Below are 16,251 nucleotides of genomic sequence, written 5' to 3'. Positions count from 1 at the left end.
AGCAGAAAAAAACTGCCAGGCTGGACCAGAACCTCATAGCCCCATGTGATTTGTCTTTGCCAAGGAATAGTATCAAGGGCCCCAGAAGAATGGAAAGACCTCCGCTCTTGGCAAGTGTAAAAGAACATTCTTTGTTTAAGGACAGCGTCACCGCTCTACTACGTTTCCTTTTTCTCACAGTGACCTACCCGCTGTAAACCGCCACCCCATTCGCAACCTGACCAGGCCTACCTTATTGTGAAAGAATGAACTGTCCTGGCTGCATGGTGGGCACAGTTCTAAGGTCTTGCAGGTGTCCGTTCACACCTGCACAGGCCCAGTTGCTGCCAGATGGGAAGGGACAGGGAAAGGAACTCTGCAGCAACCTAGCATCCAATTCCGTTGCTGATTAGCAGCAGCAGCAGCCAATGGGATGCTCCAGCCGATTATGATGTCATCTCTTTGTATTTTTCACTTTGGGAGATTATAAATTTAACCACACATGGGATGGAGGAGGAAGAAAGAGAAGGATGCCCTTTGGCCCGTGCTGCTGATCTTGCATAATTATGATATCCATAATTATGAACTATTATATCCATAATTCTTATTCCCACCCACCCACTCATGCTTGAAAGGCACTGGCAGGCAACAGAAGTACTTCCAAGATGATGCTAGTCATGAGGACCGAAGCACAGCTTCCTAGAGTGGGTGCTTCTGTATAACAGCAAGAGAAGATGGTGCTACTCCCATGCCAATTTCTCTAGGAAACATCTGCACAATCCACCTGCTACGTGTCATCATGAATTCCAACACTGCCACCCCATTGTCACCCTCCATTAGGGTTCTTGGGTTCCAATTTCAAGTTTCAGAGCATTAGATGTCTTCTGGGGCATCCAGAAACAGAACCTCCCCTTTGATAAAAGCTGCAGGGGAGATGGTGGTTCAGATCAGAGTAGTGACTATGATGGGAGAGTGGAGCGTAATCTTCCCTGCCTGCAATCTTTTTCAATGAAAGTAGTGACACAGGCAGATGCACACCCAGCTGCTATTTGCTCCAGTCAGGAGTATGAAACATACAGGTGCTATACCAGGTGGCAGGGGTGTGGTGAGGGAAATTTTCTTTAGAAAACCTGCATGGGGAGAAAATGTATAGTAAGGAGTTAGTGAGGGAGCAGGGATCCCCCATATTCCTGGGTGCCAGATGATTCCCCCCTCTAGGTTATTGGGTGCTGGGGTTTAACCAGAGCTGACACACTGAGTTTGGGGTTTTTTTGACAGACAGAGGGGCAGAAGGAGATGGTGGTCCTGCCTTAAGCCATCTACAAAAGACACAGGTAACTGAGGGGGAGGTTGCCAGGGCAACATGAGCATGGTGTCACACAGGAAAATTGTCACCTTTTAAAACTAGGCTTGGAAAAGCAGGGAGAAGGGGAGGAGTTGGTTGGCAAGGGGAAGGAGAAGCAGGAAATAGGTAAAATTCCATGCAGAGGCTGAAGGAGAACCATTCTGGCAGGCTAGGACAGAGGCATGGGAACGGTTTGCAGGATTCCTTAGGCTCCAATGCTGCACTGCTGTAGGGAACAAACCCCTCGAGATGTGAATGCTCTAAACTCTGCACTCCCTCCATTGAACGCTTCCGGTGTAAATATGTGTAGAATAAACCATATTTGTTAAAGACAGAACAGACTCCTCCACACCTTGATTCCCTGGAATCTGGCTACCTACTGCTCAGCAGAGATTGGGGGTGGCTATTGTAACAATATGTGTTTTCCCCCTTTTTAACTGCTCAACCAGCTGCTGTGAATTTGTTTAAACAGAGACAGGGAGAGAGATCCTACATCTTTCACATCACATATAGTTTGACTCTTTGGAATCTCCAAGACAAAGAGTAAAATCTCAGGCTGAGGCTCCAGCACACAAACAGGGGTGGGCTATTTCTGCTTTTTGAGAAATTTTTCTGTTACCACCTACCCACGCCCCATGTCTATCAGGTTCTGCACATCTACGCCCACGGCAGAGTCAAGCAGCCGTCTCAGAGGTGGGAAAGTGGACTGAACCACCTCAGAATGCAGGTGGGGGTGCCATTTTTTAATGGTTTGCCATGTTTATAAATGAACACCACAGTGCCCTGCATGTAGAAACTAAACTCTTTTATCAACGAGTATGGTTCTAATTCTGTCTGCTTCTTGTTGTCTTCATTTTCTTATTTCAGGAAGCTTTCCCCCACCCACCTTTAGTAGTACAGCTGCTCAGACCCCAGTATCTCAAAGACCACTCCTCCCCATATGAACTGACATGGACCCTGCAATTGTCATCCTTCTGTGGGAAATCCAGAGGGTGGCAACATGAGAATGGGCCTTCTCAGTGGTGACTCCCTGCTCCTTGAATGCTCTCCCCAATGATGCTCACCTGGTATCCTCTTTGTCTGGTGCTAGGCACCAGACAAAACCTTTCCTTTCTCCTGGGCTATTGGCCTTGTTTGAAGTATTTTATGTGATGTGGTCTCTTTGGTGGGGCAGGATCTGCTCTTGTCTCTTAGTTGTACAGCTCTGTTTTTTAGGTTTTCATTTAATGTGTTAATTGTAATTGGTTTTACGACTTCTGTTGTGCTTGTCAGCTACTTTGAGTCACTTCTATGAGTAAAGCAATATAGTAATAATAATAATAATAATAATAATAATAATAATAATAATAATAGATATGTAAATAAATGAATCCACCTCAGAACTCTGTTGCTTCATTCCTTTCTCTGTCTGTGACATGCGTAGACCAGGCCATAGATTAATGTTAATTCCTTCTCATCTTATCAATACAACCAGTGCAATTCTATGCACATTTATACAGAGGTTTGTGTTCAACTTTTAAGTGTACATAGGATTGCAGCATAAGCCTGTTTGAGAGATGCATTTTAGCAGCAAGAATGCCCATTAAGGCATTTACTTCCAATCTGAGGTGCAATGACTATCCTTGGGGCCCTCTTTTTGTTAACTTCCCACAGATACTGTTATGTAAGATGAAAAATTCCCCAGAAAAAGTGTGCCCCTCCTTGTCCTTGTCCTTGTCCCTGTCCCTCCCAATGAGAAGGCTCACTTCTTTGGGCAGATAGTTTTCTGATTTTCCTAAACTGTGTTTTACGTCTCAGTACAATTCCTTTGTCTAGTTCCCAGTTCATAGATGATTGCATCTCACATCGTCTCTGACCTTTGGCCGACCTGGCAAGGGCTGATGGGAATTGAAGTCCAACAACATCTGGAGGTCTCCATGTTGGCTACCCAGACTCTAACACATTATTACTTCCCCTTTTCTTGATCTGCAGTGATCTTTCCCAAGTAGTCAATCAGCTCTGAGTCAGGAACTAGACAAAGGAACTGCACTAGACATAATCATCTGTCCAAAGAAGCCTCTAAAACCATCCCACTTTCATTCACTATAGATATAGAATGATGCTGTATGAAGATTATAAAAGTAGTAAAGACAAGACATGGCCCCTCAGTCTTGATGACATGTCTCTGTTTATTTTTAAATAGTAGGTCAACCTATGAACGAACTGACTGCTTGTATAAATACGACAATATTTGGAACGAATTTATACACAATGTAAAGGTAAAGGGACCCCTGACCATTAGGTCCAGTCGTGACCGACTCTGGGGTTGCGCGCTCATCTCGCATTATTGGCCGAGGGAGCCGGCGTATAGCTTCCAGGTCATGTGGCCAGCATGACAAAGCCGCTTCTGGCAAACCAGAGCAGCACATGGAAACGCCGTTTACCTCCCCGCTGTAGCGGTTCCTATTTATCTACTTGCATTTTGACGTGCTTTCGAACTGCTAGGTTGGCAGGAGCTGGGACTAAGCAACGGGAGCTCACCCTGTCGCGGGGATTCGAACCGCCGACCTTCTGATCAGCAAGCCCTAGGCTCAGTGGTTTAACCACAGTGCCACCTGGGTCCCTAGTGGACCATTAATATTCATATTAGGATAATAATATCAAATTTGTAAAAGAATGTATGGGTTAGGGTATTTTTGTATATATTCATATAATGTTTTTCCCCCTTAAAAAAAAGTAGTTCAGAGAAAATCCCAACCACTGTGTGATATACCCGACACTTAATATAGGATACATAGTTGTGTTCATGGTACAGAACTTAGTACAGAACCCCTGCTGTTCCAATGTCGGAAACAATGAGGTGTGCAGGGCATCCAGAGGTTACACCCATGGTTTTCATCCCACGATAGAACCACAGATCATTACATTAATCCACCCCCTCCATCCACCCCCACTTATCTATATTCCAAACCTTTGCTTTCAGTCTTCAAGAGTAAACAGAAAATGCTTTTAATTTTGAAACAGAAATGGCCTCTAATGCCAGCAAGCTATGCCAGTGAAGTGTCCAATGAACTGCAGATGTGGTCCATTTACAAACGTTTTTTCCAAATTGCAACACTTGGGATTTGCTGGCACAGAATCTGGAACATAGCACCACCTGTTAGCACAATGATCATTCCCTACCTTCTTTACTCTTTCAAGTAGTTTCCAGGACTTTGCAGGCTAGTCTCAAGCAGCTTCTATGTCCTTGGCTTTTAAATGAAATTACAGCGGAGCACAACCTGGAAAATTTTTCACTTCCACCCTTTATTATGCATCTCTCCAGCTTCCGGGGATTTATAAGGTTCTCCTTGGTCTAGGAGTTATAGGAGCAGCTGGAAGGGGAGGTCAGGGGAGAGGAGAAACTGCCCCTGCCAGGGATCTTATTTACTCTGCTCAGGAGCCTGCCAGAGATATCTGGGAGATGAGGTGTCATTCCCCCTCCTGTCCAGTAGGCTCCTCTTGGGATGTGTGCATGGATTGCTCTGCCGACGCATGGATTCCTGTCCCCTCTGGGCCAGTTGGAATGGTCTACAAATATATGGTTTCCACACAGGAAAGGATTGCCTCCAGTATGGAGCTGCCTTGCCCCTCTCTGAGGTGGGTTGTTTATGTTGGGGAGCTGGCTCATACTGCTTGCCCACTTGTCTCCTTCTGAAATGGGCTCTTTGGAAGGCTGGTGCCCTCTGCACAAAAGCTTCCTCGTTCCATCCAGGAATTTCCTCATGCCTCCCAGAAGCCCTTCCGAGCTCTCCACTGGCTGCTTCCTGCCTCCATTGGGTCCCTGACCCTGCTCCTCAGGTGGCACAGCTGGCGGAGTACTTCCAGTTGTCCCCCTAAGGGAGGCGGGTGATGCTTCATTGCGACCCGAAGACGGCCTGCTTCCAGAAGCCGGCCTGTAGCCAGCAGGTCCTTGAGCATCTTCAGCATCTCCAGAAGATGGATCCAGAGGGTCGTGGGAGTAGCCACATCTGGGATGTGAGATGCATTCCCTCTGAGGGTTATTCCAACCCGTAGGGAACTCAAATTCAGGAGTCGTGGCATCTTTAAGCTCCGATTCATTCTGCTGCGGGGGCCACTCATACACAGGTGAGTACTCGCAATCATATGGAGACTCGTACACCGGGGAGTCCTTGCAGGTATAGTGCGTTTCGTATATTGGAGGAGTATCGTAGCCGTATTGCCATTCATACAAAGAAGAGTTGTCGAACCTGTACTGAGACTTTGGTCCAGAGGTCTCATATATGTATGGCGAATCAGATGGAGAGAAGTCATCATCGTACTGTGACTCATAAATGGGGGAGTATCTGCAGCTATACCGAGGGTCATATATGGTAGAAAACTCATACGCATTTTGTGACTCGTACACAGGAGAGGCTGTGTATTTACAATGGGCTCCATTTTTCTTCACAGGAGATGAGCACCTGGAAGGCATCTCATAAGCCGTGTAAGAACTGCATCCATACTGCGGTTCGTACGTGGAAGACGAAGGATAGGCTGAAGGCACCTCATCTTTCACCACCTCATAGACAGTACATGGGTTCTTCCACCTGTCGTAGGACTCAAATCCCTCAGGAGCCTCATCATCTTCATCATACCCCGGCCCCAATCCATTTCCATCATTCTCCTTGTATTCTGGGACCGACTCATACTCCGTCTGTATTTCACTGCCCACTGCTTCTATGTTGTTGCTTTCGTTTTCACCTACAATAACCACAGAAACAAAAACCGTTGGGTTATGGAAAACGAGCAAGATCGCAAATAAAGAAGAATGGCAACTTATGCTGATGGAATATGCACAGCTTGCAGACTTAACATATAGAATGCGAGGACAAGACGAACACATGGTTAGAGAAGATTGGAAAATGTTTATTGAATATATTGGGGGGGACTGGGCACTTGAAAACGCTGGCAGCGTTAAGATAAATTCAACAGTGTAAATACGTTTTGATGGATGTAAAATGGAATACTGAATGGTTTAGTTTATGTAAAATATGCAGGGATTTATGATATGCAAAATGAACCATGGAAAGAGAAGACGGGAAGTCATTGATATTTTAAGGATGTTTAAATGAGTATTCTAAATTGTAATACAGGAAATCTAATAAAATATTATATACACACACACACACACACACACACACACACACACACAGTGGTGCCTCGCAAGACGAAATTAATTCGTTCCGCGAGTCTCTTCGTCTTGCGATAATTTCGCCTTGTGATAATTTCGTCTTGCAAAGCGCGGTCTGCCGCGGCAAAAAAAAAACCGCCAAAAAAACCCTGTCTTGCAAAGCGCAGCCATAGAAAACGTCATCTTGCGAGTCACCAAAAACATTGCAAAACACTTTCGTCTTGCGAGTTTTTCGTTGCGCAAGGCATTCGTCTTGTGAGGTACCACTCTGTGTGTGTGTGTGTGTGTGTGTGTGTGTGTATACACACACACATATATACACACACATATATACATATATACACACACACACACATACACACACACACACACACATACATACATACATACATACATACATATAGCCGTTGGGTTATTTCTTTTTAATAAGCAACTCATTTCCCAAGACAAGGTTCAGCACTCCTAATACTTCCACCAATAGAAAGGGCACTGCAGGTGGGGAACAAATTTCCATCTAGACCAGGGATGGTTAGGCTGTAGACCTCCAGGTGTTGTTGGACTACAATTCCCATCGTCCATGCTGGCTGGGACTGGTGAAGGTTGAAATCCAACAACCTCTGGAGGGCCACAGGGTAATAACCCCTGTACTAGACAAGTCCCCAGCACTAGGAAGTAAAAGACCCTGCTTGTTTTATTCATTCATTCCCCTATCAAGAAAGAGACTTACTGATGCTGAGGTACTTAACCAAAGAGTTGGAAGAACTCAGTCATGGTGGGGGAAGACTGGAATGGTTTCCAGTCACAGAATTCCAGCACTTGTCCCTATACATAGTTTTGACTTTTTCATAAGACTGCTCAAATGACCCATCATTATCTCTAAGATGAACCAAGAACGTATCAGACAGCAAGCCACGGCCTTTCCCAACCTGCTGCCCGCCAGATGTTACTGGACTGCAATTCCCATCAGCTCCAGACAACATAGCCAACAGTCAGAGATTGCGGGTGTCATGGGCCCTGTGCTGCCAGGCAGGATGGGGTGGGAATGCCAGAGAATGATCCAGAAGTTGGGGTGGACAGAGTTCAGGCAGTGACTTGGGAGAGGGTCTCGCCCCACTGTTTTCAGATGTCACAATAAGGGAGAGGAGCTGGTTGAGTCAGTCCCTACCACGCCTTCTGAGAATGAAGCTACCAGAGTAATTGAGGAGGTGGCTTGCTAATCAGTGGAGCCAGGTGAAGCGGAGATGGAGGAAGAGTCAGTGTTGGACTCGGGTCACATGGCCAAAGATGTGCCATTGTATGCACCTGCATGGACAGCTCCTTCTCCCTGTAAGGGTGCATGCTCCCAAGCTCAGCCTTCTTGCTTGGAATGAGAATTGCATGAACACACACACACACACACACACACACACACACACACTTTAAAAGTAGAGCAGGAGCATCATGTCAGTTGCTTGGACGATGCCTGTGCTTATGCCTATCCATGTGTTAGAACGATGTACTCTGTAGTTTGAACTAATGCTGCAGGGGTCGCCAACCTAAGGCCCATGGGCCATAAGCGGCCCATGGGGGTCGTTTAACCAGCCCATGAGCCTCCCCCGAACCGTGCCGCCTGCTCGGTGAGTCCCTGCACACTGCGCTAAACCATCGCAGCACAGCGCAGGGACTCACTTCCGCAGTGCCGGAAATTGTGTCTGCACATGCTCACACATTGAAAAACGCGTCTGGAAATCACGCTGGAAATCACAGTCATGCGCACTCATGCATGTGCGTGATCTGACCCACAGAGGGATCTCCGCTGGAGTGAACCAGCCCAGGTGAGGTGAACCTTGCCGACCCCTGGCTGAGACCATGTGCTGATTTCATAAATTAACTTTCAGATTTCCCTGAGCTGAGAGTCTGAGTATTGTTTCAACAATGAACTTTACAGTGCTTAAAGGGTGGTTCACTCCTACCCCTTTACTTATGGAGAAGGGGATGTCTAATCCACATTAGGATTTGTTGGTACAGTGTTAAAAGATGATAGTTTAACATCAAATACAAAAGTGTAATCTGTAGCCAGGATAAAAAGACTCAGGCCTCATACTTTCTTCTGTACCTGCCTGTGAATAACAGGTTGCTCTAGAATAATTCTGAGCTCTATGAACTTTACTGTGGCCCCAAATCGTTTCTTCCTACCTGAAGCCTCAGCAGATTTTAGCTCTCTATCATCCTTAGCTTCTACTTGTTCAGAATCTTTATCTGGAGACCTGGGAAATCAACACACAGGAGTTACCCAGTGGAAAGCAAACAGATGGACATCCTTTCCCCATCTACCACAACGATGCTGTTTTAAAAATCTATCCATGGCCTTTTTAGATTCTAGAAGTTATGGGGCTATAGCTCATGTCTTCCAGCTACTACCTAGCAGCAGAAGGCACGGCACCACCATACTCACAGTTTTCACATCCCCTGCAAGCAGCAGCAGCAAATGAAGTGAGGGAGGAACAGGGGAACTCTGAACATGATGACATCTTGTCACATGTCAGCTTTTACCAGATCCTGGGGTGAGGGTGGGGAAATGCAGATCTGTGGTAGCCATGTATCCCCACCACAACCCAGCAACCCAGATGCTTAGAAGGTTGAGGTAAGTTTCATCTGATTTAGTATTTTAATTTTTGTATCTTTTCAAGTATGGTTGTGATATAATCAAGCAGTGTACAAACTTTATGAAATAATAATAATAATAATAATAATAATAATAATAATAAAGATTTAGTTCTGTCCTTCAGATTTGTTCCATAAAAGGATACATCTTTCTGGGTACTTTTTGGCTTAATAATAATAATAATAATTATTATTATTATTATTATTATTATTATTTATACCCCACCCATCTGGCTGGGTTTCCCCAGCCACTCTGGGTGGCTTCCAGAAGGATATTAAAGTACAATAATCTATTAAACATTAAAAGCTTCCCTTCAGGCCTGCATAACCCTTGGCATCTCATTGCCAGATGCTGGGGAGAGAGGTTCCCTAGGTTTTCTGAGGGCTTCTCTGCTGGGAGTTCCCTGCTGGTAGGCTAATGCTTTTTGTGCACATGCGCCTCTGCCTTGAACCACTGCTTAGCTCTGTTGACCAGCAGCTACTAGGCCATCCCACCTCTGCTTCGCCTTGCATTCAGGGACAGCTGAGGCACAACTCATACCTTTTCCTGCTTATTATGTTTCTTAAACTGAAGACTTTGGGATCAAGAGAGAAGAAACATAGTGATCTTTTGGGTCCAAATGTTATTGAAACACCTGCAAAAGAAGACGACAAATTCATTGCTGGGAACTCATGACCAATGCTAGCAGGCAGCTGAGGTTATCACTGTGCTACTGTCCAGTTGCCAGTCATGCCTGCACCCCATCAGATAGTATCCTCCAAAGAATGGTTATCTATTTTTCCTTCAGGACAACCCCCCCTACCCAAGGCAGTTTGCTGCTTCAAAGCCTTGAAGGAGGGCTCAGTTTCCCTCCCTCACAGCAATGCCGCGAGGGAGGGAAACGGAGCCCTCCCTCATGGTTTGCCCCAAAGCAGCGGGCTGAGCAGGCGGAGGCAGCACAGCCCTGCGGAGCGCGAGTTCAGCGTTCCAGCCCGCAGCGCCACAACTCCCAGCTTCCCGTTGCGCCCTCTGGCTGCCCGCCGCGCTTGGCCTTGCCGGAGGGCGTGGCGGTCAGCTGGAGGGAGGGCGCAGCGCGGCAGCCAGAATGCCTAACTCACGCTCCTCCGGGCTGTGCCGCCTCCGCCTGCTCAGCTGAAGCGGCGGAGTGACGCTGCCCAGGGCTAGGACGGCCCTGGGCAGGCTGGCCTGCGCCCCCTCCATTTTGGCGCTCTAGGCGATTGCCTAGTTCGCCTAAATGGACGCACCGGCCCTGTGCCCATCACTCTACTAAGGGAAAGTGGGACATTCCAGGATCAAACCAGAAACAGGGATAACTTCTCTAAATCAGGGACATCCCTGGAAAACAGGGACACTTGGAGGGTCTGCCACCCCCGAGGGAGAAGGCTAACAGAGAGGGTGCAAGCCAGGCCATGCAGAACACAGCTGGGTCCACTCTCTGCCCAGAGGTAGCTCTCACTCTACCTAATGATAGGGCCATCCCTGGAGAACAGAAACAAGGTTTCTTTAACAACATGTAGGCTTTCTGCGCATTTAATCCATGCTACAAAGGGCCCTAATACACATTGATTGAAAAGTGGAGTAGTGGAAAACATTGGAGAGAGGGGGAACCTGCTACCCTACCCCTTGCAATCACCTGTGACTGAAAGACTGGCCCATGATATGGCTAAGCAGAAATTTGAAGGGGAAAAAAGATCTCCTCCTCCTTTGTTGAAATTCAGCGTTCTGTCTACTGTGCCAAACTGACTAGCAGAAGCAGCAAGAGAAAAGGTTCAGAGCTCAACTGGAGAAAACTGGAGAGCCAGACTAGCTACTAGAGAAACGGAGGTCAGCCCCCACAACAAGGAAAGGTTTGGCGGGGAGGGGAAAGGAAGGACTCCTAACATCTCCCATAACAGAAGGAGAAAAGCTGAGAGGAGGTTACAGCCGATCAGAAGGCAGAAGAATGGCAGAAGCATTCCAGGTTAGACAGAGGGATTCACATTTAAAGGCTGGTGGTAACATCCTACCTGAGTCTTCTGAAATGGAGATAGAAAATAAGGGGCCTCGTAAGTACCATGGGACATCTTCTTCCTTTTTGGCTAAGAAAGCAGAAGAGTGGGGATAAAATTCAACTCATGGCAACAGCAAGTGGCTTTAGGTGCAAACTTAAGTCATTGCAATCCTGGAGTTCCTTTCTCTTTTATTGCACCCTCCTCCACCACTCACTGCTGTTCTATCTGTTTGGAATCATCTCCCCTTATTGTCAAATTCCTCTTTGGAGCCTCTTTAGGTGTTTAAAAACTGGCCTTTGTAAAAGCTACATCAGTCGTCCCAGATTTGAGTGTAACAGTGGAGGAATGCTCAGACTTTAAATGCATGGAATTCTGTTGCTGCTACTATGAAATAAAATAATAATAATAGAAATGAAATACAACTACTGCTACTACTGCCAGCCACAATGACTTCTGCTACTACAAAATAGAAGCAACCACAGTGAAAATGATGTTTGCATTAGTAGTTAGTAGTTGTAGAATCTACCAAAGAAATTTGTTTGTTTGTTGAAGTCTAATTTTCCACCAAGCTATGGTCCATGTTCAGCCTGGTAGAACTCCAGTGGCTGAGTGGATCTCCTGTCAGTGGGAACCACAGGAAGACTGCAAACAATAAAGGACAGAATTCACAGTTTTAGAGACAGATACCCAAGAGGAAAGGGCTGAGTGGGGCCAAGGGATCCTGAAATTCTTTATTCCCGGGGACCGTGGCCTGTTATCTCAACATAGAATAACAACCCTTCAGTAACAAAGTCTAAATCTTAGCTCTCAAAACACAATCCAGAGAAGAATGACGCTTACCAGCATAAGAGTCTGAGCTGCCAAACATCTCTCGGAAAACCTCCCAGGGGCTGCGGAATGTGAATTTCAAATCATCTCCTTCAGGAACTGCTGGGGTAGTAAACATGATTTGCAAACACGTCACTGAAGTCCTGGGATGCTCCCACTGTATAATTTTTATGAAGAAAAAAATGGGGAAGCCCCTTCCCTTTCTGGAGCAGGGCTGTGTAGCCAGGATGAGTAGTCCGTGACTGGGGCTTATTTGTGAAACACTCAAGGAAACCCACCTCTCCACTCAGCACAAGGGATTCTGTGTGAGCTGGTCGCACAGGGAGTTTTAATACAAGACATCCGGGGGGGGGCTCCTGTGGGCTCCAGTTATGAGTTCAGAACAAGATGCTAGAGAAATGTTAGCCAAATGTGAGGTCTGTGGGCCTTAGAAGAAAGATGTGTGAAATAGTAGGAAAAGTGTTATGTATTCAGTGGTCTGCATTTGTCTGAGCTTGAGTCTGGACTAAGGAGTCTGAGCCCCTGTGTTCTGATTTGATACATGACATCCAATCACTGAACATTTCAGGGTCTGGGCCTATGTCATTGGCCCTTAAACTCTGAGTCATGATTCGCAGCTTGGAAGTTTAGACAGCCAATCACTTTGGGAGTGGCCCGGGCCTTCAGAAATGTATACAGTACCGGTAGTACCTCGAGTTACAAATGCCTCAGGTTACAAACACTTCAGGTTACAAACTCCACTAACCTGGAGGAGTTACCTCAAATTGAGAACTTTGCCCCAGGATGAGAACGGAAATTGTGTGCCAGTGGCGCAGTGGCAGCAAGAGGCCCTATTAGCGAAAGCACGCCTCTTGTTAAGAACAGTTTCAGGTTAAGAACGGACCTCCGGAATGAATTAAGTTCGTAACTTGAGGTACCACTGTATAAGCAGTTGCTTCGTGCCTGTTGTCCCATTCTGTTAATTCAATAAAGGTTCTTGCTGTTTCCACTGTTTCTTGCCTTGTGGGAACCCACCTACACTTCAGAAAGAATATTGTTACAAAAGCGGGATGCCTACCCCCTCTCTGCCAAGTGGTGGCAAAAGCCCATAGGGTCCCAGGCACACACACAGGGTCTGTGTCCCTTTGGAGAATGGAAGACATGGGGGAGACTGTCGTGCTTTAAGAAATATGGCTTATTCCTCTATTTACACCTTCAGTCTGCACGAAATAAATCCAGATCTTACAGCACACGGACTTCCAGAGGCAGCAGCACAAGCAACCTCCAGGCTGCTTCCCTCAAAGATAGATCCCAGCTCCTCTTCTTCCTTCTCTCTCCCAGAAACCCCTTGCTTGAAAAATCCCTTTTCCTGTCCCCTCAAACATACACCCCATCACCTGGGTAACATCTCACCCTCTAGACTAAAGGATTCCTCTCCTCAATGGCTCATCGACACATTTTGTCACCATTAGGTTTGCTCTTCACTAAGCCAACCAGACTGGTTTGCATAAGGCAGCCTAGGAATTCCTTTGCAACTTGCATTCTCCTTTCATACCACAAATAACCAAAACCGTAGCATGTGTTGAGAACTAGGGTTGACCCTAATCTATAACATGGACAGGCAAATCTTAGCCTATATGTGAGGTTCATGGGCCTTAGAAGAAAGATGTGTGAAATAGTAGAGAAAGAATATATTTCTTACCTGCCGCTGTGATTCCATCCCCATAGCAGTCATAACGTTCACGCTTGGCCTCTGAAGAAAGGAAGGACTAAGTTGGCAAGTTCACAAGTAAAATGGTAATCTTTGCAGCATCTAGAAGCTATACTCTGGCTCTGCAATATGAAACCTGGCTTCTGCAGGTAACAATGTTGGCTCCAGGTTTAAGGAGACCCTGAGTAGCCTAGTCTCTTTCTCATCATTGTTACTGCTGCCTCTTCACTTGTTGGGTGAATCCCGCCTTGCAGTTTGTTAAGGGCACTGGGAATTTTAGCTCAGCTGGGGAGTAAACTACAGTTCCCATGCTCTTTTGGGGGGAGAGGGAACTGTGTGCTTTGAATGTGCTCTGCCCAATTTGCACCACTGCCACAGATGGAGGGAACAAGGCTGCTCCTTCTTTTTGCTCCTGTCCTTTCTCACTTGGTTTGGGCAGGTGAGCAGGCAATGACAGCGAAGAGAATTAGCAGGAGTTGGATTAAGGGGCTCCCGAGGTTAGGAGTGGGAGCCACTCATAGAATGTGGGCCTTGGCAGATGCCTGGCAGTGCCAAACCCTGATAACAAACCTGCCAGGTAATAATTTTCCATAGTTTACAAAAAAAAAAGGCCTCTCCCCATAATCCATGTCTATTGCTATCAACTCCCTGGTCTAGACGTGTAATCGAAAATAAAGATGGAAATTCCAGAGAGACAGCCGTCACAATGAAGTGACTTTGGCTTACAGGGGATGTGAAAATCAGTGTCCCAAAGTCCAGGGAGATATATAAGCCTATGGGATCCCAAATAATCTGAGAGAGAGTCAGTGGCAGAAAGATGAACTTGGTCGCTTACTGTCTGACAACACTTCATAAGCTTCTGTAACTTCTTTGAATTTCTGCTCAGCATAATTCTTCCTATCTGGATTTTTATCCGGGTGCCACTGTAGGGCTTTCTTTCTGTACCTGCACAGACCCAGGAGAGAAAGGGAATGCAGTATTTGAGCGTCACAGCACCTTCTGCAACAATAAACCGCCTTCAATGCAAATCCCAGTTAAGAACGTAAAAAGAGCCCAAACACCTATGTAGTCCTGATTTCTGTTCTTACAGTGACCAACCAGATACCCATGCAAGACTGGCACAAGAATTTGGGGGGATCCTTGGCATTGTGCCAATTATGCGCCACCCACCTATGCACAAACACCACCTCAGCCAGACCCAGCACATACTTTTTCTGCCACGGCTGCTATTTTGGTGCTCTCCACTGGATCACCAGGCACTGACCATGTGTCTTAAGTCCCCCAAAATCCAATGCCCCAATCCATAAAGCTATGAAATCTATAGACGGTGGACAGTCACCATGAAGGTAAGCTGAGTTTAATAGGGCCTTTCTTGTTCTTGCTCTAAAGCACTGCTTGCCTGTTTACCACTGAAACATGTCTGGTGGCCCAGTGGGGAACAGCCCATGATGCAATTGCCAAAGCACCATTTTCTATATTAAAGAAAATACGCTATGACATACCCTCTGTCATCCTGCTGAACAAAATCAGGATGCTTTTTTGTTGTTGTTGTTGTTGTTCTGAGCTCTCACGGGAGCCAGCACAAGCTCTCACACACAAGCACACGAAACAAAAAAAAAAGCATATTTTGGTTTGGTGCTCTGGCGCAAGCCAGCTGACTCACACAAGAGCAGCAGATGAAAAAACAGGCCATTTCGGAATCCGGCCAGAAGCTGGGATGGCTTCTGTAATTCCAGGATGCCCCACCAAAAATGGGGATGGTTGAGGGGTGTGCTGTCATGTATTAAATGTTGTGTGGCGTGTTAATTGAACTGGCATCAGGAATCTTTTTTTCCTGCCTCACACACGGCTTGAGTTGCGGACAAAAGAGAGAAGAACGCTGAGAATTCAAGAGAAAGACTTACGCCTTTTTAATATCATTGTCGGAGGCATCCCGGGGAATCTCTAAAAGCTTATAATAGTCTGGCACGGCATCCATTCGCCTGTCCTGTGCAGAAACCAGTAGCAGAGAAACGGGGAAAGAGCGGCTGCAAGGGGAACAATGTCTCTGGAAGCACCAAAGGCGTCCACACAACTTGAGCTGCTTCTAGGGCTGACCATGGCCGCACTCTTGGCTGCACTGCTCCTTACAGCACAGCAGGAGGTGGGTGCTGTGGGCAAAGGGCTCTGCAGGGGGAGAGGAAACAGAATGAGGTGCCGCAAAATCTATCCAGCCCGCAAGAACTCCCCACTGCAAAGGGAGAATGAACAAGGTAGTGATGATCTGCCTCCCAGCAGGTAAAGCTGTATATATATATATATATATCGACTCAGAATTTCACCAGGTTGTTTCCCAATTTGAAGAATCCACTTCTCCACTTTCAGCTCCTATTTATTTGGAAAGCAGTGCGCACACATGCCTTTTTAAATTGCTGCGATGGAGGAGTACAAGAGGCCCTCTTGGCCAACCTTCCCGCTCAAAGACAGGGTTTGTCCAACCGCCAGACCCCAACTGACCAAGCAACACAAACTAGATACCAATGCCACCTCAATAAATAAGTCAAGAACATGTCCAAGGGAAGGGCATGGCCAAAATGATAGTACATCAGGTACTATGTGTCATAATTGTTTATCTGTGAACAG

The 16,251-nt window shown here is 46.4% G+C and overlaps 1 protein-coding gene across 1 annotated transcript; it reads right to left on the bottom strand.

Moving 5' to 3' along the window:
• Positions 1 to 3,579: 3,579 nt before the first annotated feature.
• On the bottom strand, positions 3,580 to 15,734 carry LOC118082352 (uncharacterized). Its single transcript, XM_035109773.2, has 8 exons — positions 15,534 to 15,734; positions 14,465 to 14,574; positions 13,621 to 13,671; positions 11,952 to 12,041; positions 11,127 to 11,198; positions 9,661 to 9,754; positions 8,652 to 8,722; positions 3,580 to 6,046 (listed from the first exon to the last, which is right to left on the bottom strand). The coding sequence occupies exons 1-8, from the start codon at positions 15,605 to 15,607 to the stop codon at positions 4,659 to 4,661; spliced, it is 1,950 nt and encodes a 649-aa protein (XP_034965664.1). The 5' UTR covers positions 15,608 to 15,734; the 3' UTR covers positions 3,580 to 4,658.
• Positions 15,735 to 16,251: the final 517 nt, after the last annotated feature.

The sequence above is a fragment of the Zootoca vivipara genome, chromosome 1, assembly GCF_965207765.1.
Source record: "Zootoca vivipara chromosome 1, rZooViv2.hap1.1, whole genome shotgun sequence".
Lineage (NCBI taxonomy): Eukaryota > Metazoa > Chordata > Lepidosauria > Squamata > Lacertidae > Zootoca > Zootoca vivipara.
Note: the sequence above shows the minus strand (reverse complement) of the source record. Positions and strands in the feature narration are given on the sequence as shown.